General features: G+C 47.3%; 1 protein-coding gene across 1 annotated transcript; it reads left to right on the top strand.

The window, feature by feature from the left end:
• The first annotated feature begins 263 nt into the window (after window positions 1-263).
• On the top strand, window positions 264-16,894 carry LOC147717275 (uncharacterized). Its single transcript, XM_086919850.1, has 4 exons — window positions 264-432; window positions 13,355-13,419; window positions 13,624-14,011; window positions 16,089-16,894. Exons 1-4 carry the CDS (start codon window positions 264-266, stop codon window positions 16,892-16,894), a joined length of 1,428 nt encoding a protein of 475 aa, XP_086775976.1.
• Window positions 16,895-23,206: the final 6,312 nt, after the last annotated feature.

Raw genomic sequence — 23,206 nt, 5'->3', positions numbered from 1 at the left:
ATGCCCAGCCTTCAACACAGGGAGAAACACATGGAAAGAGGAAAAGAAAAATTAATTTCAGTGCTGAGGAGAACAACATACTCATAAATGAGGTGACAGACCACCAGCACCAGCTTTTTGCAAGTTCCAAGTTGCCTCTATCAAAAAAAGAGGCTATTTGGCAGTCCATATTGACAAAGGTCAACTGTGTGGCCCAATCTAGGCGGACAGTTATTGACCTCAAGAAACGCTGGAATGACCTAAAGCGCAGGACAAAAGAAAAAATGGCAAAAAAACGCAAAGAAGCTGGGGTGACAGGAGGAGGCGGCCCATCACAACAGGAAGAGCTGGATGACCTTGAGGAGCGGGTTGCAGCGGTCATCCCAGACGAGTTGGTGGTTGGAATTCCAGGACAGGACAGTGCAGAGCATGAGGAACTGCAAGACACACAGGGTAAGTCCCTACAAGGGGAAATGTGCAAAGAAGGTAATGTTGTGCAGTGCATAAACTAAGGTGGCTGGCTCAATTACTGACGTGTTGTGGAAAGAGAAGTCATGCAATGTCATGAACTGTGAAGGGTCTTCAGAAAGTACTGTACCAGGGACATGCACATGTTACATTTGGTAAACACCTACCCCTGTCAAAGTAAAAATATATTTCCAAAATGAAGTCCCAGCCCACTGCTGCACCTGACAAGTGCCACACGCAGGTGCAAATAAACAACTACCCTCATGAAATACCAATCACACAACATCCTGAAACAGGCCGAGTTTCACACTTGTATAACCTGGACTGCTACCACTGTGCTGGCAGGATGTTATTTTGTTCATGTAGTGGTGGCACAATGTGCCACACCCACAATAATAGGCCACAGACAGCCATGTAACATAGTACAACATATCATGTCATTGCATCATTCCCACATTAAAGTGTGAGAAAGCGCAATTCCAGGGCTGTTGCTGGGGGTGTACCCAGAAACATCCATGTCCAATTGACAATGTACAATAGCAAAGTCAAACTGTAACTATCACGCTGCGCCACAAAGATATGCATACACAGGGTCTGTGTAAGGCATGCACAACCTGAATAAATACTTACTCTTCCCTCTCTGATATACCCAACATATCGCTTTTGCATTCAAGTGGACACATATAAAGCGGAAAAATCTTTTGATGACTGCATCATGCAGCAATGTGTCCCTTCCATGCACACAAACACTGATCCCCTGCACCGCTGGACCCCCTGCAACATGGTGCAAGTTTGCCTGGGTCGGCGCATGCCAAGCATTGTGCACCTATGTCGTTGTGAAGGACAGGTGACACCAATAAAGAGACCCTACTCATAGTCACCCCATGCAGGCCCAAAATCTGTCATTGTACGACTTTGTGCATGATGGTTTCAGCCACATCATCTGCATATGTAAGGGAAAGTACTCGGGAATGTTACTCAGCATGCGAAGCCCTGTGCCACATTACACAAGCATCATGCATAACATATGCATGGTGGGTCTGCACATCCCCAAAAAAATATCAGTAGTGGTGATGTGCAATCCATCCAAAATTTGGAAATACATTAGCATCTGGCAATTGTGTCAGTACCTCACACCTGCATCATGGTAGGTATAGGGGTGAGGCAGTGTCACCGGGAGAGGCCTGCACCAAGGTTTGCTGTACTTGAATGTTGCTCCTCACATGAATGCATGACTTAAGCACTGACCAGCTACGTCTGGATGAATGACGTATATAACATGAATAACAACATGTATTGACATACAGTGAATACAGCACATCTATCTTGTCACGACCATGGGAATAACATAAGTGTACCAATGGTGTTCTTGCAGTGAAAGAGCATCCAACATCAATAGTGTGCAGGAATGCGCACCATCTCACCGTATGCCTCCATTCATGGTCTATACCTATGCATGCACTGCAGCACACCTATATTGCAAGGGGCGCAGTCCAGCTACTAAACATCCAGTAAATATGCACCATAGTTAATTCTACAAATGGATCATCAGCCAGTCTGCAGCACTGTTTGTGTAGCTTAAGTGCCAAGAATGTTTAATCACATTAGTAAGCTATTGCATACAGATGCGAGCAAATGCTCAGGAGTGATAGCAACTTCTATGTCAATGGCATTGCGTGTCCCAACAAAACTATGGCAATGACATGCAAAGTAGGCGTTACGTATCCAAATAATGCTAACAAGTTCACTAACTGCACCTTGCAAGATTAGCAAGGCTGTCACAGACATGAGAGAAACAAGCAAACTCATGCAAATGCACAATAGCTCCCGGAATGTAAAGCCTCAACATACATGTCTCTAAGGAAGGTGACAATTCGTGGCACAACATAGATGCATGGGAGTGGTACTGGACAGCGCTGCAAACAAGGTTACAGGGTTGCCCTGTGACAAAGATACACTCTACAAATGTGCAACAACAACAATATTGTGTGCATTCCTATGGCGCAACCATGAAAATTGTTGCTGCAAGAAGACAGCGAGGCAACACTTCTCACCATGTCCCTCCTTGCAATAGCATGGATGTACAGTACCCACTGGACATTGCTCCATGATTCAAGCAATGACAGATCCATTACAAATCATAATGTCAGTGTATGCACAACCATGCCGCAACTCCACCAATGCATAGTGGCAGACGATGCCAATGGCACTGCCCACATACATGGCTGCCATGAGGTAGGGGGAAAGTAGGGATGCAAGTACATTCATGAGGGGTGCAGAAATGAGGGTGTCATTCGAGATCCTAACAGTGCTATTTGTGTGCTGTAGTGTCACAAGTATTTAAGCATTGGTGGACTGTCTTTGCACAAGGAGTGGATGAGATGTCATGCAGTGTCCTTGCTCCAGCTGCAAGAGGGTGCAAAGATGGCAGTGGTGATTGCTGGTCAAGTCACATATGTCATGCATTCAATGATGGTAGTGCCAGGAGAGTATGAAGTCAGACCTGAATCAGAAGTACCTGCAGCCGTACTACAGGTACTTAACCGTGTCCTGTTCAGTGGTATGTTGAGGTCCTTTGATGCTTGTGTCTGATCTCAGTGAAGTTAACCTGGAGGTGTTGTTGGTCAGGTAACTTAACCTGCTGAGGTGGAACTGGAGGTCATCGAGAGGGATGCTGTCTGTGGATGTCACACACTGGGGTGCAATGATGTCAACAATGGTGTTTGAGAATGGAGCACATGGCCTGTGTGTCCTGCACATGAGTGTGCTGCTGAGTATGGCCATGGGCCTGGTCACGATAATGTAGTTGTCGTAGTACATGGTCAACCATGGCACATTAGAGTGCCTGCTCATTCTGAGTGTACCAGTGTATGGGTTAACAATGCCTCTTCCATGATTGTCGTGCTGCCACATGCAGGTGACACAGAAGTTGTCAGTGACAGTGATGGTGATGTCTGTAGCAGAGTTACGTCCTGGCAGGTGAGATGGCGTACAGGGTTGAAGGTGAGGAGGTAGCTGACATTGTATTGTTGGAGTGTCCAAGAGGAATAAACCTTGGTTCACAGTGTGGACCTGAGCCAGTCAAATGCAAACAGCGTAGACTATGGTTGCCGTAGTCTTTAGCGATGACCATTTCAATGTATGCTGCACAATGTCAACAATGCAATGCATGTGTACCAAAATATAATTTCAAAATACTTCTTTGTGACCCCAATTATGTAGTGATGTAAGTACTACATGTGGTAATGTGTCAGTATGAAAAAAAAAGAAATTGTGACAAATTTTAAAAATAACAAAAATGTTGTGCATTTGTGTGTCAAATAATAACAATTGGTTGTGTCATGGGGGGACATATGTCTGAACTATTATTTGTATAGATGTACATCATGAGAAATAGGGGGTGAAATGTTGACAATATGAACAAATGCTGTGTATATATTTTTTGGCTATGAAAAATTGTGTGTGCATTCCTCACTAATCTGACTCAATTGTGTGTGTCGTGGTTGTTCATAAAGGAATTTAATGCTTCAGGTCTGGGTGTGTGGTGACAAGGCTAGTTTGTCCATGTACTCACTGAACTTTGAACAGTGTAATTAAAGTCTCCGCTGTGCAACACCTACTCTACAGTTGCAACATGCCTAGTATTAACAATGAATTCAATGGAATGTGATGACATGGCATGTTTCGGTATTATGTATGTGCCTTTTGGTACAAGAGTGTCACACCTGCTCTGCATGGTGGCACAGTCTCTGAATTAAGCAGAAAGCTCTCACCCAGTCAAGAGATCAGGGCTAGATCCAACACCGTTTTTTAGCTCACTGCACCATCCCAGTTTCAGAACCTGGCTGTATGCAAATTAGTCTGTTCCTGTCCCAGTGCATGATGGGAACAGGGCAAACCAAACTACAAAAGCCAATTCTTACACTGGGAAGGAAACAAGCTCCCGGGGACCGGTTTCTGGCATCACAGCCGTCTTCGGCCCGGTTTGCTTGAATCCTGATGGTGCAATGAGCAAGGGTCTCACATCTGAGTTTAACTCAGACACTCTGTTCATCACCACCCCCTTTTTGTAAATCGTTTTTGGCCACTATAGGTGTGGCAGGGTATACTCAGACATGAGTCCCTTTCTCACTGCTCCATCAGGATTCAAGCAAGCCGGGCCGAAGAAGGCTGAAATGCCAGAAACCGGTCCCCGGTAGCTTGTCTCCTTTCTGGTGAAGAATTGGCTTGGTAGTTTAGTTTGCCCTGTTCCCATGATGCACTGGGCCAGGGACAGACTGATTTGCATATAGCCAGGTTCTGAGCTGGGATGGGGCAGTGAGATAAATAACGGTGTTGGATCAAGCCCTGATCTTTGGACTGGGTAAGAGTGGTCTGTTTAACTCAGACACTCTGTTCATCACCACCCCCTTTTTGTAAATCGTTTTTGGCCACTATAGGTGTGGCAGGGTATACTCAGACATGAGTCCCTTTCTCACTGCTCCATCAGGATTCAAGCAAGCCGGGCCGAAGAAGGCTGAAATGCCAGAAACCGGTCCCCGGTAGCTTGTCTCCTTTCTGGTGAAGAATTGGCTTGGTAGTTTAGTTTGCCCTGTTCCCATGATGCACTGGGCCAGGGACAGACTGATTTGCATATAGCCAGGTTCTGAGCTGGGATGGGGCAGTGAGATAAATAACGGTGTTGGATCAAGCCCTGATCTTTGGACTGGGTAAGAGTGGTCTGTTTAACTCAGACACTCTGTTCATCACCACCCCCTTTTTGTAAATCGTTTTTGGCCACTATAGGTGTGGCAGGGTATACTCAGACATGAGTCCCTTTCTCACTGCTCCATCAGGATTCAAGCAAGCCGGGCCGAAGAAGGCTGAAATGCCAGAAACCGGTCCCCGGTAGCTTGTCTCCTTTCTGGTGAAGAATTGGCTTGGTAGTTTAGTTTGCCCTGTTCCCATGATGCACTGGGCCAGGGACAGACTGATTTGCATATAGCCAGGTTCTGAGCTGGGATGGGGCAGTGAGATAAATAACGGTGTTGGATCAAGCCCTGATCTTTGGACTGGGTAAGAGTGGTCTGTTTAACTCAGACACTCTGTTCATCACCACCCCCTTTTTGTAAATCGTTTTTGGCCACTATAGGTGTGGCAGGGTATACTCAGACATGAGTCCCTTTCTCACTGCTCCATCAGGATTCAAGCAAGCCGGGCCGAAGAAGGCTGAAATGCCAGAAACCGGTCCCCGGTAGCTTGTCTCCTTTCTGGTGAAGAATTGGCTTGGTAGTTTAGTTTGCCCTGTTCCCATGATGCACTGGGCCAGGGACAGACTGATTTGCATATAGCCAGGTTCTGAGCTGGGATGGGGCAGTGAGATAAATAACGGTGTTGGATCAAGCCCTGATCTTTGGACTGGGTAAGAGTGGTCTGTTTAACTCAGACACTCTGTTCATCACCACCCCCTTTTTGTAAATCGTTTTTGGCCACTATAGGTGTGGCAGGGTATACTCAGACATGAGTCCCTTTCTCACTGCTCCATCAGGATTCAAGCAAGCCGGGCCGAAGAAGGCTGAAATGCCAGAAACCGGTCCCCGGTAGCTTGTCTCCTTTCTGGTGAAGAATTGGCTTGGTAGTTTAGTTTGCCCTGTTCCCATGATGCACTGGGCCAGGGACAGACTGATTTGCATATAGCCAGGTTCTGAGCTGGGATGGGGCAGTGAGATAAATAACGGTGTTGGATCAAGCCCTGATCTTTGGACTGGGTAAGAGTGGTCTGTTTAACTCAGACACTCTGTTCATCACCACCCCCTTTTTGTAAATCGTTTTTGGCCACTATAGGTGTGGCAGGGTATACTCAGACATGAGTCCCTTTCTCACTGCTCCATCAGGATTCAAGCAAGCCGGGCCGAAGAAGGCTGAAATGCCAGAAACCGGTCCCCGGTAGCTTGTCTCCTTTCTGGTGAAGAATTGGCTTGGTAGTTTAGTTTGCCCTGTTCCCATGATGTACTGGGCCAGGGACAGACTGATTTGCATATAGCCAGGTTCTGAGCTGGGATGGGGCAGTGAGATAAATAACGGTGTTGGATCAAGCCCTGATCTTTGGACTGGGTAAGAGTGGTCTGTTTAACTCAGACACTCTGTTCATCACCACCCCCTTTTTTGTAAATCGTTTTTGGCCACTATAGGTGTGGCAGGGTATACTCAGACATGAGTCCCTTTCTCACTGCTCCATCAGGATTCAAGCAAGCCGGGCCGAAGAAGGCTGAAATGCCAGAAACCGGTCCCCGGTAGCTTGTCTCCTTTCTGGTGAAGAATTGGCTTGGTAGTTTAGTTTGCCCTGTTCCCATGATGCACTGGGCCAGGGACAGACTGATTTGCATATAGCCAGGTTCTGAGCTGGGATGGGGCAGTGAGATAAATAACGGTGTTGGATCAAGCCCTGATCTTTGGACTGGGTAAGAGTGGTCTGTTTAACTCAGACACTCTGTTCATCACCACCCCCTTTTTGTAAATCTTTTTTGGCCACTATAGGTGTGGCAGGGTATACTCAGACATGAGTCCCTTTCTCACTGCTCCATCAGGATTCAAGCAAGCCGGGCCGAAGAAGGCTGAAATGCCAGAAACCGGTCCCCGGTAGCTTGTCTCCTTTCTGGTGAAGAATTGGCTTGGTAGTTTAGTTTGCCCTGTTCCCATGATGCACTGGGCCAGGGACAGACTGATTTGCATATAGCCAGTTTCTGAGCTGGGATGGGGCAGTGAGATAAATAACGGTGTTGGATCAAGCCCTGATCTTTGGACTGGGTAAGAGTGGTCTGTTTAACTCAGACACTCTGTTCATCACCACCCCCTTTTTGTAAATCGCAAAACATATAGTGGCTGATTCACAGAATGAACTTAAGACTCAATCCAAAACTTACTACTATATTGGTATTCACAGAAAGCACTTACTAATTTTAGCATTCACAGAATGAACTTACTACTTTTGGTATTCACAGAAGTTAGGATTTTGTTTTAAGTTTCTCTGAAGACAGACTTAAGACAGACTAAAGGCAAAATCCTAACTTCTGTGAATACCAAAAGTACTAAGTACATTCTGTGAATGCCAAAAGTAGTAAGTGCATTCTGTGAACACCAAAATAGTATTAAGTTTAGGATTGAGTCTTAAGTTTGTTTTGTGAATCAGGCACACATTGAGTGAAGTCTGACCTCAAAGCTGTGTCCCGTTTCTCTGGAGCCTATGTAACCCTGCCTTTGTGTCACATAAAAGAAATTAGCCAGCCAGGCTCACTACTCTGAGTCAATCACAACGCTGTGAAGTGCTGGTGTGACTGGTAATAGGAAATGGGATAAGTCATGCAGCCACATGCTATGCTGGAGTGTCGGCCATGTTTGCCAATGAGGCTGAAATGCAGCCTGCATACCAAACATGGAAGTGGGTATTAGTGCTCTGGTCATCATAGGTGGCACCTGAGTCATCTTGCCAATATGCACATGACCCACCTCATCTTAGATGTCTCCTACCCACCCTCCCATGCCATGATGACACATAGCATGATCACATCAGTCACTCATCCCTTGTGTCTCCATAATAAGTCAGTTCAGTGTTCTCATCTGAGCCCACACTCCACATATGGTCTATGAACTACCACTAAGGCCCCCACCCCTGTCTTCATGTGTTCCGTCATCACTGAATATTGTACCTCACAATTACCCTACTCCATGTCAGCCGCTGTGCAAGCGCACAGCAGATGCATGTACATGGTGTGCTGAAGGCAGGCCTATGGCAAGTCTGAATGCGCACATCTGGGTCCCAAATGCAATCATTTCCAGCAGCAACTGATATACAGTCATTCACTGATGCAGCTCAGCCAGCCTCCATGCACTCATACATGGTAAACATTGGAGAATGACAACAGGCCTTTGCAAACATGACCCGCAGACATTTCACATGCCTACACTGCTGACAATCCTCAACCACCACCCTGGTCTCAAACACAGCCAACACCAGCGTTACTGCAAGTGAAAGTCACACCTGGATACACAACTGCGCATACCAGACCTCCACCCTCTGCAAGCCTAACAAACAGCACTACAGGGACACGGCATGGTAGAGCACTGATCTCTAAGAAGCAAGACGCACCAGCAGATACCTTGGTAAGAACTGTATAAACACCAAGACACCTGAAATGTAAAACACATACATGGACGCAATGAGGGAGTACCACAAAAAAATAATCCAACATAATGGAAAGTCCTGCAAACTTGTCAAGGTCCTGCATGAATAAAACAACCCATGCTGCAAAGCTACAGACATCACCCTGGCACTACAGACCTGTGATAAGTGTCCAACAAAGTTCACCATAAATAAAAAAATGTCACTACAACAACTTTGCCGTACACATGAGATGCCACAGGCAGCACCACGCAAACCTCTCCCAACACAACAACCATACTACCATACCCACCGGGACACCAGTCACAGCTCAATGCACCCCCTCCAACATGAGATACAGCCACCTGTGGGATCACTACAGCCCTGTCCTCATCACATCAACAACAGCACCAAGATCACCCTATTCACAGTCATAGGTGACATCTGCACCCTCCGGGACCAGGAGCTGTGAGTGTGCTCCGACACAGACTAACACCACACAGATTTGCTACACTACATGAAGCAGGATTCCAAGGAACAACGCTTAACTGGGTCACTCATCCCAGCAAGAGGTCCAAGGATCAGACTGACAACCTTCGCCTTTAAAATCACGTCATTCCAATGCTGAATGCAAGAGGGACCATCTATGTGTCTGACCCTTGTCAACATCAACAGGGCTGCCTCAGCGCCATTTGAAACCAAACACAGCCTCAACATTGTATCCATTGCTGATGACAGACAGCTCATACTCTCTCACACCTAAGACTACACCAACCAAACACTTGAAATACATTGAGGAATGCATTACGTCGCAGTCTGCATGAACCACAGCTGTATGAAATCAAAATCAGAGAATACAGAAGTCCATGTCCTTGGAACAACTCCTTCAGCATGTAAAAACACCTGTTGGATCTACCACTCTGATGGGAAGGGGCTGCCGCTACCGCTCAAAGAGACAGGCCTTGATGAGTCTTCTGAATGGGAGTAGGTCCTGGGTCTGCCGTAGGTGGGCCGGGAGGGTGTGGAAGGTCTTGGCTGCGAGGTAGGACAAGGATCTTCTGCTGGAGGTTGGTCATAGGATGCGGTGGACAGTGGTGAGGGGGAGGCGGGTGGAGCGTACCTGGCGTGTGGGGGTGTAGAAGCTGAGTCTGCTGTACAGGTAGGCTGGTCCGGCCTACTGGAGTGCATTGTGTGTCTGGGTCTGGAGCTTGAAGCTGATCCACTTGCTGATGGGGAACCAGTGTAGGTCTCACATTTGGAGGATGATGTTGCTGCGGTGGGGGACGTTGACAACCAATGAGCCGTAAGTGTATTGGATGCGTTGCAGTAGTTGTAGGTGTTTGTCTGGGAATCCTGCGTACAGTGCGTTGCGGTAGTCCAGTCTGCTGGTGCTCAGGGCCTGCGTCACAGTTATTGTTGTCTGGGGTGGGGATCCACTTGTAGATCCCGCATAGCATGCGGAGGCAGTTGTAGCATGAGGAGGAGATGGCGTCGACCTGCTCAGACATGGAGAGGGAGGAGTACTGGATGTATTGTAAGTTGCGTGCATGGTCAGTGGGTGTTGTTGCTGTTCCCAGTGTGGTTGCCCGACAGGAGTCGTCCCAGGCTCAGGGTGTGGGTCCGAGGATGAGGACCTGTGTCATGTCCAAGTACAGTTTCAGACTGCTGCTCCTCATCCAGTTGGTGAGGGACTTCATTCCCTCGTGGAGGTTTGTTCAGGGTGTGTGTGGGTCCCTGGTGATGGAGAGGATGAGCTGGGTGTTGTTGGTGTAGGAGATGATGTAGAGGCTGTGATGGCGGCCCACGTGTACGAGGGGGACATGTACATGTTTGACAGTGTTGGGCTGAGGGATGACCCCTGGGGTACGCCGCAGATGATGTTGATGGCGTCCGATTTGATGGATGGGTTTCGGACACTCTGGGCGCTCTGGGTTCTGCCGGAGAGTAAGGACGTGGTCCAGTCTAGGGCCTTCAATTGGAATCATGATTCTCTGAGGTGTGTCTTCAGAGTGTGATGGCATACCGTGTCAAAGGCGGTTGACCGGTCCAGGAGGAAGAGGGCTGCTGTCTTGGTGCTGGCTAGTTGCCGCATGATGTTGTCTGTGCCGGACATGTGGACTGTCTTGCTGCTGTATGTACGTATGAATCCGGACTGGGACGGGCCAAACATGTTGGGGTCTACCAGCTTGCGGCCCAATTGCATGTTGATGATTACCTAGATGACCTTCGTTAGGAACGTGAGCAGGGAGATGGGCCGTGAGTCCTTGAGGGCATTGCGGTGTGCCTTGTGCCTCTTGAGGAGGGCATTGCTTGTGGCGTGCTTCCATATTTCATGGAATGTTGCTGCATTGAAGAAGATGTAGATGAACTTATGTAGTTGTGGTATGACCGCTTCCTCTGCTTCGTACAATAAGTGGTGTGGTGATGGTACTGCTGGTGATCCAGAGTGTATGGAGTTCATGAGCTTGTGTGTTGCGTCCTTGTCGACGTAGTACCAGGAGGTGCTGCGGTTGGCGCTGGTGGTCCTCGCCGGGGAGGTGGAGTCTGGCATAGTTAGGGTGGTTGTGGTGGTGAAGCTGTCGTCGATGTCACCAAACGTGCGCTGTGAGAAGATGGACAGTGAGTCCCACACTTCTTGTGAAGGTGGGATGTTGATAACGTTTGCGCATGGGTTTCTCTGTTCAATAACAATGCAGAAGACCTCATTGCTGTCGTGTGCATTGGTATCCAGACAGGCTTGGAAGGAGGAACTCTTTGCCAATCTGTTGAGGTGGTGATGTATACACGTGGCGTCCTTGTGGACTGTGTGGTTGTGCAGTGTGTGTCCATGGAGCCATGTTCACTCCATCTTCTGGCATGTGCGTTGGTAGGTCTGGAGGTAGTCGGTGAACCGGGTGGCTCTGTTGCAGGCGTGGCTGTTGGAGGGTAACGTGAGTGGGGCAAAGGTGTTGGTGCAGTCCTACATACACAGTCAGAGTTTTTGGGCACTGACGACTGGGTTGGTGGGGTTGTAGTTCGGGCTCTGGCTGAGGGGTGTGATCAGCTGGTCTACGTTTACTTTTACCCAGCATTGGTGAGGCAGCAGTTGTCTGCGGTGGTGTGTGGTTGATTAATAGAAGGTAAAATTGATGCTGCGGTGGTCGGTCGAGTGCAGTTCAGTGGTGTGGTTGCAGGTGACGTGGGTGCCTGTTGAGAAGACGGGGTCCAGCTTGTGGCTGGCGGCGTGGGTTTGGTCCCGAGTTGTCTGCAGCCGGGTCTGGTGAGGTCGTTGATCAGTATGGTGGAGTTGTCGTCGTTGTTGTCCTTGAGGTGTAAGGTCAGGTCCCACAGGATGATGTAGTGCGTGGAGGGGAGTGCGTGGGTGCTGGCGAGGTCATTGATGGAGCAGCAGAACTGAGCACAGGGTCGGTGTGCAGTACACGAGGGTCCTCTGAGGGTGGTGTTGGGTGTCGGTGTGGATGTTCATGTGCAGGTGGGTGGCGGTGTTGATGGTGTTGTCTGCATGGGTGCCGACCTTGAGGGTGGTCTTGTGGTCGATGGTGACCCATCCTCCAAATCAGTCAGCTCAATCCCTGCAGTTGAAATTGTAGCTGTCTGGGATGTCTATGGTGATGTTGGTCGCAGAGCAGTAGTTCCACCAGGTCACGTTTAATAATCACACATCTGGGGCGGAGGTGTCAAGCAGATCCCAGAGCCACATGGGCTGTGTTTGTGTGGAGTGGGTGTTGTGGATAATGCATCGGAGGAGGCTGGGTCCACTCCATGGGGGTTTGGTGGCTCAGTTGCATGTGAAGCTGCATGTGCGGCAGGAGAAGGGTCCCGTGTGTATGTTATTGTGGTGGCCTGGAAGCAAGTGTAGTATTGGCCGGCATTGAGTGCATGGAGGGTACAGGCATAGTACTGGAGTCTGGTGTAGTGGCGTTAGTGGCCACAAGGGGTCCTGGCGCTGGGCATGGTCCAGGCGCAGATGGCTGCAGACAGCCTTGCTTAAGGTGTGCCTCTGGTGCGCAAGTAGCACAGTCGAGCAAAGTTTGGCACATATGGGGATGTGGGAGGGAGGAGCAGCTGGTAGGCGGGAGCAGCAAGTGTGCATGGGGTGGTGGAACAGTGGCAATGAAAACAAAATGGTGTGCAAACAGGGTGAAAAATAGTTGCACTGAGGCCACTAACGGGACACTAATATGGTGGTTCTGCACACCTGCCAGTGTGTACTCAGCAGCGGCAGCAGGGGCACACAGGGGGAGCTGGGTGTAGGTTGAGCAACATACCAGGAGCAATCTGTATTATCCAAATATAACGTAATTAGCATGAAGACACAGGAAATGGGCCACACACAAACAACACAGCCGTGATGGCTATGACAGGTGGGATGATGTGAGATGGTAAGAAATCAATGTCCCAGATCCTCATTAATTGTGACCTGATACCTGTTGCACACATATAGAGTGCAAAATGCCACTTGGACTTGCTACTGTGCTGGAATGTGTCCCCAATATACACCAACAAAACAGACATCAGTACATGCACTCAAGTTGAATGTTGCAAGTGTGCAAGCACTGTCTGCCCATGTGCCATGTTTTTTGACAAACATTTTGTATCCATCAAATGATTCATGCCATGTCATTTGAGGTAACATGAGTGATGATGTGTAGCTTTAACTTTGACATGTTGACACACATCAAAGTCAAAAAGGGTAGATGACTCAAAATTGTGCATCTGTACACCATATGTCAGACATGATCATAAACATACATCCATTTTTTATTTCAGGGCATGGTACACCTACTCATGAGCAGGAACCTATGTTTGAATCCAATGATGAGGGCGGTGAAAGTGTAACAAGTCTGGACACAGGCCTCATCCAGGACCTTTTGGAATCAATACAAACTCCCTCTCCCCCCACAAGAAGGCAAAGCAGCACAGTGGGATCTCTGCTTCCCCAACATGGAAGCACTCCTACGCCACCTCCCACAACGTCTCTGCCTCACCAGTCGCCGAACAAGCTAAATTCCTTTGAACAACGTGTTGTGGATGTACAGGATCAGTTGGCACAGGAGGTGCGTAAAGGAATAGAGAGCATGGTAGGCACCCTAGAAGGAGTGCTCCGTTGCCTACCATCCATTACTGGCAGTGCGGAAACTGGTAGCAGCAACTATGCACCACCACGTACTTTGTTTCACGCCATGAATGACACTTCAGAAGTCATGCAGCAGAGGCACAGACAAATGCCTAACACAAGTGCCAGCCTTGAAGTGGCCAACAGGCTGAGGGAAATTCAGGACACCCTTAAAGAAATGAATGCAAAACAGGATGCATACCTGACAAAATTGGCTGACTACCAACGGGATGTTACAGCTGTGCTTGAAAACCACCAAGTCATGCTCAGTGCATTTATGCAGTACCTGATGGGCATGGAACATGATGCAGGTACAATCCCATCAACATCTGCAGTCCCTGATGTGTCTATGCCTCCTGTGTCGACTGCACCACTGATTACACCATCAGCTGTGACAACAAACACATCTGATGAAGAAGAATCAGAAGATTGTCCAATCCTCCGCAGAACCATGCGTTAGCATCACATATTGTACCATGACAATAAATAAACACTGTCTGGTGCTCATAATACTGACATTGTACCCCAGTAATGATGAATAACAAATTACTGCTAGGCAATGGATGAACAATACATTTTCTGTGGCCTCCCTCCATGAGGTGAACGTATGATGTTGACACTCCCTTATCACACAATAAAAAACTACTCACTCATGCATGTCACAAATGTCATGTTGATGTATGGACTGTGCATGTACATCCTCAACCCTACTGTATGTGTCCCTTGACGATCAGAGTCCTGTCATACCTTGCTACTTGCTAAGTTGTGTCACTTACATTAATTTGCAACCACAACATGCAATGTCTAACTGGCAGCGTTCATGAAGTGACTAGTAACGTGTATACTACAGCATTGCTAATGTGCAACATAACGAATGATGTCATAAGTAAGAATGACTAACACTACAAGTTTGTACAAGGAGGGGGTGAGTGGGAAAATCAGATCTGCTTGCACGCTACCATAAATGTGGGTCAGTCCAAGGTGTATGTATATGATGATGAAATAAGTGACATACCACATGTATGTATGAAAGGAAAACATCAGTACGTGGCTGCCATCAAAGGCACATCCTAAGGTAAGATAAGTAGCAGACAATTCTATTAAGTTAAGCATAGGAATAGGGACATGCTTCACACCAGTGATTGCAACAACATCACTCAACACTCAAATGGTGTCTCATGTATGAAGTCCTACAAACACTTCAGTGCTGCTGCAAAGACTGTGGCCCTCATGCCTTAATGCCTTGTGGCACCGAAGCATAACGATTTTCACTTTTCTAATGTGATTCAAGGCTGTCAAGCAGATCCCAGAGCCACATGGGCTGTGTTTGTGTGGAGTGGGTGTTGTGGATAATGCATCGGAGGAGGCTGGGTCCACTCCATGGGGGTTTGGTGGCTCAGTTGCATGTGAAGCTGCATGTGCGGCAGGAGAAGGGTCCCGTGTGTATGTTATTGTGGTGGCCTGGAAGCAAGTGTAGTATTGGCCGGCATTGAGTGCATGGAGGGTACAGGCGTAGTACTGGAGTCTGGTGTAGTGGCGTTAGTGGCCACAAGGGGTCCTGGCGCTGGGCATGGTCCAGGCGCAGATGGCTGCAGACAGCCTTGCTTAAGGTGTGCCTCTGGTGCGCAAGTAGCACAGTCGAGCAAAGTTTGGCACATATGGGGATGTGGGAGGGAGGAGCAGCTGGTAGGCGGGAGCAGCAAGTGTGCATGGGGTGGTGGAACAGTGGCAATGAAAACAAAATGGTGTGCAAACAGGGTGAAAAATAGTTGCACTGAGGCCACTAACGGGACACTAATATGGTGGTTCTGCACACCTGCCAGTGTGTACTCAGCAGCGGCAGCAGGGGCACACAGGGGGAGCTGGGTGTAGGTTGAGCAACATACCAGGAGCAATCTGTATTATCCAAATATAACGTAATTAGCATGAAGACACAGGAAATGGGCCACACACAAACAACACAGCCGTGATGGCTATGACAGGTGGGATGATGTGAGATGGTAAGAAATCAATGTCCCAGATCCTCATTAATTGTGGCCTGATACCTGTTGCACACATATAGAGTGCAAAATGCCACTTGGACATGCTACTGTGCTGGAATGTGTCCCCAATATACACCAACAAAACAGACATCAGTACATGCACTCAAGTTGAATGTTGCAAGTGTGCAAGCACTGTCTGCCCATGTGCCATGTTTTTTGACAAACATTTTGTATCCATCAAATGATTCATGCCATGTCATTTGAGGTAACATGAGTGATGATGTGTAGCTTTAACTTTGACATGTTGACACACATCAAAGTCAAAAAGGGTAGATGACTCAAAATTGTGCATCTGTACACCATATGTCAGACATGATCATAAACATACATCTATTTTTTATTTCAGGGCATGGTACACCTACTCATGAGCAGGAACCTATGTTTGAATCCAATGATGAGGGCGGTGAAAGTGTAACAAGTCTGGACACAGGCCTCATCCAGGACCTTTTGGAATCAATACAAACTCCCTCTCCCCCCACAAGAAGGCAAAGCAGCACAGTGGGATCTCTGCTTCCCCAACATGGAAGCACTCCTACGCCACCTCCCACAACGTCTCTGCCTCACCAGTCGCCGAACAAGCTAAATTCCTTTGAACAACGTGTTGTGGATGTACAGGGTCAGTTGGCACAGGAGGTGCGTAAAGGAATAGAGAGCATGGCAGGCACCCTAGAAGGAGTGCTCCGTTGCCTACCATCCATTACTGGCAGTGCGGAAACTGGTAGCAGCAACTATGCACCACCACGTACTTTGTTTCACGCCATGAATGACATTTCAGAAGTCATGCAGCAGAGGCACAGACAAATGCCTAACACAAGTGCCAGCCTTGAAGTGGCCAACAGGCTGAGGGAAATTCAGGACACCCTTAAAGAAATGAATGCAAAACAGGATGCATACCTGACAAAATTGGCTGACTACCAACGGGATGTTACAGCTGTGCTTGAAAACCACCAAGTCATGCTCAGTGCATTTATGCAGTACCTGATGGGCATGGAACATGATGCAGGTACAATCCCATCAACATCTGCAGTCCCTGATGTGTCTATGCCTCCTGTGTCGACTGCACCACTGATTACACCATCAGCTGTGACAACAAACACATCTGATGAAGAAGAATCAGAAGATTGTCCAATCCTCCGCAGAACCATGCGTTAGCATCACATATTGTACCATGACAATAAATAAACACTGTCTGGTGCTCATAATACTGACATTGTACCCCAGTAATGATGAATAACAAATTACTGCTAGGCAATGGATGAACAATACATTTTCTGTGGCCTCCCTCCATGAGGTGAATGTATGATGTTGACACTCCCTTATCACACAATAAAAAACTACTCACTCATGCATGTCACAAATGTCATGTTGATGTATGGACTGTGCATGTACATCCTCAACCCTACTGTATGTGTCCCTTGACGATCAGAGTCCTGTCATACCTTGCTACTTGCTAAGTTGTGTCACTTACATTAATTTGCAACCACAACATGCAATGTCTAACTGGCAGCGTTCATGAAGTGACTAGTAACGTGTATACTACAGCATTGCTAATGTGCAACATAACAAATGATGTCATAAGTTAGAATGACTAACACTACAAGTTTGTACAAGGAGGGGGTGAGTGGGAAAATCAGATCTGCTTGCACGCTACCATAAATGTGGGTCAGTCCAAGGTGTATGTATATGATGATGAAATAAGTGACATACCACATGTATGTATGAAAGGAAAACATCAGTACGTGGCTGCCATCAAAGGCACATCCTAAGGTAAGATAAGTAGCAGACAATTCTATTAAGTTAAGCATAGGAATAGGGACATGCTTCACACCAGTGATTGCAACAACATCACTCAACACTCAAATGGTGTCTCATGTATGAAGTCCTACAAACACTTCAGTGCTGCTGCAAAGACTGTGGCCCTCATGCCTTAATGCCTTGTGGCACCGAAGCATAACGATTTTCACTTTTCTAATGTGATTCAAGGCTGTCATTGATGAGGCTCAGTGTGCCAGATGTATGTTGACACACTGACGGACAAAATTAGCAGCGGAATTAGCCATGGCAAGATGACTTACATGACATGTCAGAATTGAGATGTACTAACACATATGTGAATCTGAGCGAATGGCAAAGCCTCGTCACACCACTGATCCTTGATCACGGTTACACCTTTCATTTGGAGAAGTGAGAACGTGACCGATTTCAAGCTTGGAGTCTGTTAGAAAATCCACTAAATCGGTATGTGAAAATGAGTCAGCCACCCTACTTCCACAATAAGTACTTATGTACAGGCCTGTCACACAGATTATTGTGCTACTACACACAAGAAATGTCTTTCCCCAATTGAAATGCCCCCAATACACTTGTGGTACAATCTGTACCACTAGTACAATGTAGATTGCCAATGAGGCCATTTCCCAGTGGCACCATGGTGTGTCTGTGCCTTGTTCACTGTATTGTGCCCTTGGTGTGTGTGTCTGCTGTTCCTGATAGGGCTAATTTGGCCTGTCTGTTGTGTATCCCCTGTATTTGGTCTGTTTTCACACTGACTTTTACTTGACACTGCAGTTACCTGTCCATCCAGCACCCACACACGTCCATGCTCCAGCTACAAGCTGCTCACCCTACACACGATCCCAGCTGAATGGTGGATTATGTATATAGGTACCATTGTTGTGCAGAGTTCAAGCACATCAGTGAACATACACAACATGCGCAAGACCAGCTGAAGTTAGCCTGGTTGTTAAAACCACCCCCACTACAAATGCAGCACTCCATGTATGCAAACTTGTGACATAATACAACTGTCAGCTCAGGACACCGTGCAAATACCAAGCAACAGTCTCATGTTGACACTGCTGAAGCACCTTACCCCGTCTGCTGACAATTACAGCTATGAACAGCCAGCTGTATGCCAATGCACAGTGGTGCCTGAGCTGCATCCTCCTACACACATGTCCTGTGCACAGAAATGGCACATAAATGTGTGAGGCCAACTACAGCCTCTGGCACTAGTTACGTTGCCTGGGTCACATCTACAACTGGCATTGCATACGCAATCCACAACTTGTACAAGATCATGCAGAAATACGGCCACAAACACCATGGAGGGATGCCTTGCCATCATCTTCAGGAACTGCCTCCAACAGACTAATGCCATTATGATCAAGTGATTGCACAGTCCTGAACATGTCCACTCCTGTATCAAAGTCAACTACAGGACAACTCCATATTGTACCCTTGCATACAGACATCCTTGATGTGCCACAACATTTGCCAACTACAATGCAGATCACAGACCGTACAACAACCTACAATACGTGGACTATGTACAGCTCAGACACCAGTATGACTCATTGACAAACTCTGCCTATTCAACCTCACCGCACTCCTAGACAACATCACCGACATCAGATATACCTAGGTTGTCATCAACACAACTCACAAGGTGGGACACACCCGGGCACACATTGTCATCCAAGGTAACTACATTTTCCTTGGCCATCCCTCACATCCTCCCTGATCCAAGCCCCAATGCATTCTCTCATCATTTAGAAAACATACCATACACATGTCAAGGGCACAGTCCTGGTGCAGACACTGGTGCAAGATCAACACAGAGCCCCTTGCCTCAGCACTGATACACACCCCTCCATCCACCATGTGCCACACTAACTCAGATCATTACGAATTACAGATGATGTACTACATATGCACATACATGGCAGCACACTTCCATGAAGCACAACATACAACACACCACCAATGTCACCTGTGTATCCACGGACATACAACAAACAATGCTCATGTGCAGGCTGCTGGATTTAGCTTTGAGGCTCAACCAAATCCCAGGAATTACACTCCGCCTACAGGGATAACAACACAGCAAAATGTCAAACTCATCTGATCCACACAAATGCAAAATCACGAAGGACACAATCCTCTATACATCATGCCAATCCATGGCAAGCATCAACTCCATACCAAATTAAACAATATGACCGAGCTCAGCCCTCACTCACTTCACGGGAATTTTATAGACACTTGGTACAGTCTCCTACCACTAGATCAGCAAAGTGAATGTCAACTTAGATGAACATAAGCAAGGCATACCACACAACACCTTAGCCCAAGTAAGCCACTCTACACACCATCCTCTGGTGGCCACATGTATACATGTTTCACACCACAAACACCGTGATGGACATACTTTAAGGAGCACCCACACACCCCTGCCCAGAGCACATCTTCCACAGGGCTGCATCCCCCATTGCACACGAACAGTGACAGTACATGGCCTCCACCATTGGTACATGCACCTCCACAGTAATTGCAAATGCTGAGAGCTAAATGACATTAGCAGTTACACCCCTGCTGACCAAACAGACGTCAAGACCCACAGGCACATCTTTCCACACACATTTGCAGTCAAAATAATTAACCAGAGGGTCATCATGCACCCAGTGATGTTCATAGGAACATACAACATCCTCAATCCTGCTCCATCACAAACAATAGCATCAAGAGGTCCCTCCTACATGCCACAGCAACATCCACACAATCCTCAAAGTCGGTAACACTGCCACTCCATATACACTATACATCGCATCATTTCAAGAAACAATGTTCCACAACACACCAGCAGCCAGACTCCACTATGGCATGAGGCAAGGTAATACACCACACTGGATTGTCTCCTCCCTTGCAGACCGGAGCAGATGATTCCGCATAATACATTTCACAGCACAACACACAGAGTACTGATGCTGAGTTCCTCAGTGACTGTCCCTCAGTACCATTGTCTACTATGTCTACATGGCCCCACTTGCTGAGAACATCAGTGGACATGGACACTGCATAGTACCCTACGCCTAATACACCCAGCTCTGCCTCTCCCTCACCAAGGTACCCAACATCACAGGACACAACTAACCGCAATGGATGCAAGAAGTGCCAACACGTATGTGCCTCAGCTGGACAAATCTCCATTTGTTGTCAAAACAGGTCATCACCCTCACAACAACCATGATAATACCACTACCGCCAGCACATACAGGAGCACTACTGCATCCACACCCATACAGATATACTGACACTCAAGGAGCTCACACACGCCTACACAGTCAGCCACAACCCTGGGCCAGCAAACCTCTACCAATGAATCTGCTTCTAGGCCCACAAGACATACGTCTGGAATACAGACCTAGCCATGGTCACATTTCCCAGCATCTACATAGCCAGCCTGTGAACCAGCTTTATTTTCCACTTGCAGGAAAAACGTGGGTCATACTGGCCCTCAGCATTGGGAAACACTGCAAACATTGAGCTACAGTCTCAATACCAGGTGGCCCAATTAATGACGGCCCTTGTGCCATCTGACCCTCACTTGTTGTGACGTTGTGTGACGCCTATCCCTGCCTAATAGTCATCATCCATCACCAAGGCACATAGTCATGCGATAATGCTGCATGCAACAAATCCGACCCTTGAACGCCTTGATCTGCGTTACAGGCACGTGCAATGGGTGTTGCTGGGTGCCTTCCCAGCAACATCCATTGGCTTTTGACACTGCCCCAGATGTAATAGGAACATGAAATGTGAGGCACTGTCCAGAAATTACACAGACCCAGGGCAGGCGTGAGGAAGGCTCAATATTGACAAATATGAATTCTCCTTGTCTCCCCTTTTTCTCACAATGCAGTAGATATAGTAAGAGGAAGAGGCCGTTGTGATGATTGATTAACTGAGAGGTGTCCGTTCCTGTACAAGTCTGATGTTCCCCGCAAGGCAGACACACTTGCCCCATTGTGCAAAGGTGACTGCGTTGGCGATGAACAGGACATTGTGCAACAGTGCTGGTGAGAACAACAGGACTGCGCAGTATCTTGCAGATACGGCACGGTCCTCCCCTTCATCCTGCAAAAGGGTAGCGCAACAGGAAGGCCTGCTGTGCCTCACTACGGAAAAACGTCATGAGAGAGGTCCCACAATCTTTACACATGATTGGTGATCACATGGGCTCACCTGAGACGCATTACCTAAAGTCCCTCAAGGGTGAGTATTGGCCTGTATGAATTAGTGATAGTGTAAAAAACATTTGGCTTACAATAGCTAACATGTAACGGTAATCTCAGATATGAGATCATTGTTGACATTCCTTGGCCAGCAAGGGTAAGGCTCACCCAGAGCTGATTTCACAACTTCATATGCCTACAAGTACAACTTATAGTAATTGAAAAACATATTTTATTTACAAAAATAGTTCACACTAATTAAAAGCTATGCTAAATTACACTACAATTATCAAAATTTGTAATAAAATCCTACACTAAGCTAATCTAAGGCACTAACATCTACACTTATCTTGTCTAACTGATCCTATACCTACCTCACACATACTACACAACACACAGATGATCCCCCACCCCCTATTCAACAATCACACATCAGGCATACATACACTTAATCTAAACACATACTAATTAACCTACCTAACTAAACAATGATATATTTTATTTAAAAAAAATTTTTTACATCTTAAAAACCATTTAACATACACTATACATCAACCCCCCACCCACTCCTAATAACTTAACACTTATCCTAACACTATTCCTAAGTACTACAACTATCCTAAAAACTATCTAACTATTAAAAAACGTAAACAATAACAAGGTCCGTAACTTGACAGGAGAAATTCCATGTCATGGACAACGACCACAGTTGTTCACTCTGTGTTCATTCCTGCTCGTCCATTTGTTCAATGGTGGCCTTCATGTCGGCAACCATGGACAGCAGGGTGGCCAGCTGCAGTTGCATGCCCGCAACCTTCAATGTCATTTCCTTTTGGGCCTTTTCAACATTTTCCATTTTGGCCTCAATATTGCCAATTTTGGCCATCAGGAGCACACCGTCTATCTCTGGGGGAGCAGCTGCATGCCCTGTTGCTGTACGTCCAACTGTTGATGTATGTCCAACTTGCACAAAAGCCAGTTCAGGTGGCGCTACTGCAGCTCCACCTGTCTTCGTTGCAAGGGCCTGTGCAGTGGTGGGTCCAGATTTTTGATCAGTGGTTGTCACTGGGGTCAGATCCGAGGGATGTACAGAAGTGGAACAACTTGCAGATCCTGAACCAAGACTAGCTGGGGGTGCAACCAAACCAGATGTTGACGGTGCTGATGTCTGCATGCCTGAGGGTCCACTCTGTGTAGGATATTCAGTGTCCATTTGGGGATCTTGATCTTGATAAGATCCAGTTGCTGGTCCAGAGTCCACGAGTGAGCTTTTTGCCTTTTGCTTCCTGCTCCGCATGTTGCATGGGGGAGTGGGAGTTGGTGATGTCCAGGCTCCAGCAGCACGTGAGTGTTCATGTCGGCGTCCCATCTGCCTGAATGAACGACTAACATTCCGTATGTGGCGGTATCTTTCAAGACAGATGCGATACTGCCTCTCCTCATCTTGTGA

Source organism: Lissotriton vulgaris, chromosome 5 (genome assembly GCF_964263255.1).
Source record: "Lissotriton vulgaris chromosome 5, aLisVul1.2, whole genome shotgun sequence".
NCBI lineage: Eukaryota > Metazoa > Chordata > Amphibia > Caudata > Salamandridae > Lissotriton > Lissotriton vulgaris.
This window is presented reverse-complemented; position numbering and strand designations above follow the sequence as displayed.

Excerpts from the sequence above, each read along its gene's own strand:
- LOC147717275 (XM_086919850.1), top strand. The coding sequence starts at position 264 with ATGGCAAAAAAACGCAAAGAAGCTGGGGTGACAGGAGGAGGCGGCCCA. Across the intron at positions 433-13,354 it reads GGAACTGCAAGACACACAGG|GGCATGGTACACCTACTCAT; the intron begins GTAAGTCCCTAC and ends TTTTTATTTCAG. Across the intron at positions 14,012-16,088 it reads GGGCATGGAACATGATGCAG|GGCATGGTACACCTACTCAT; the intron begins GTACAATCCCAT and ends TTTTTATTTCAG.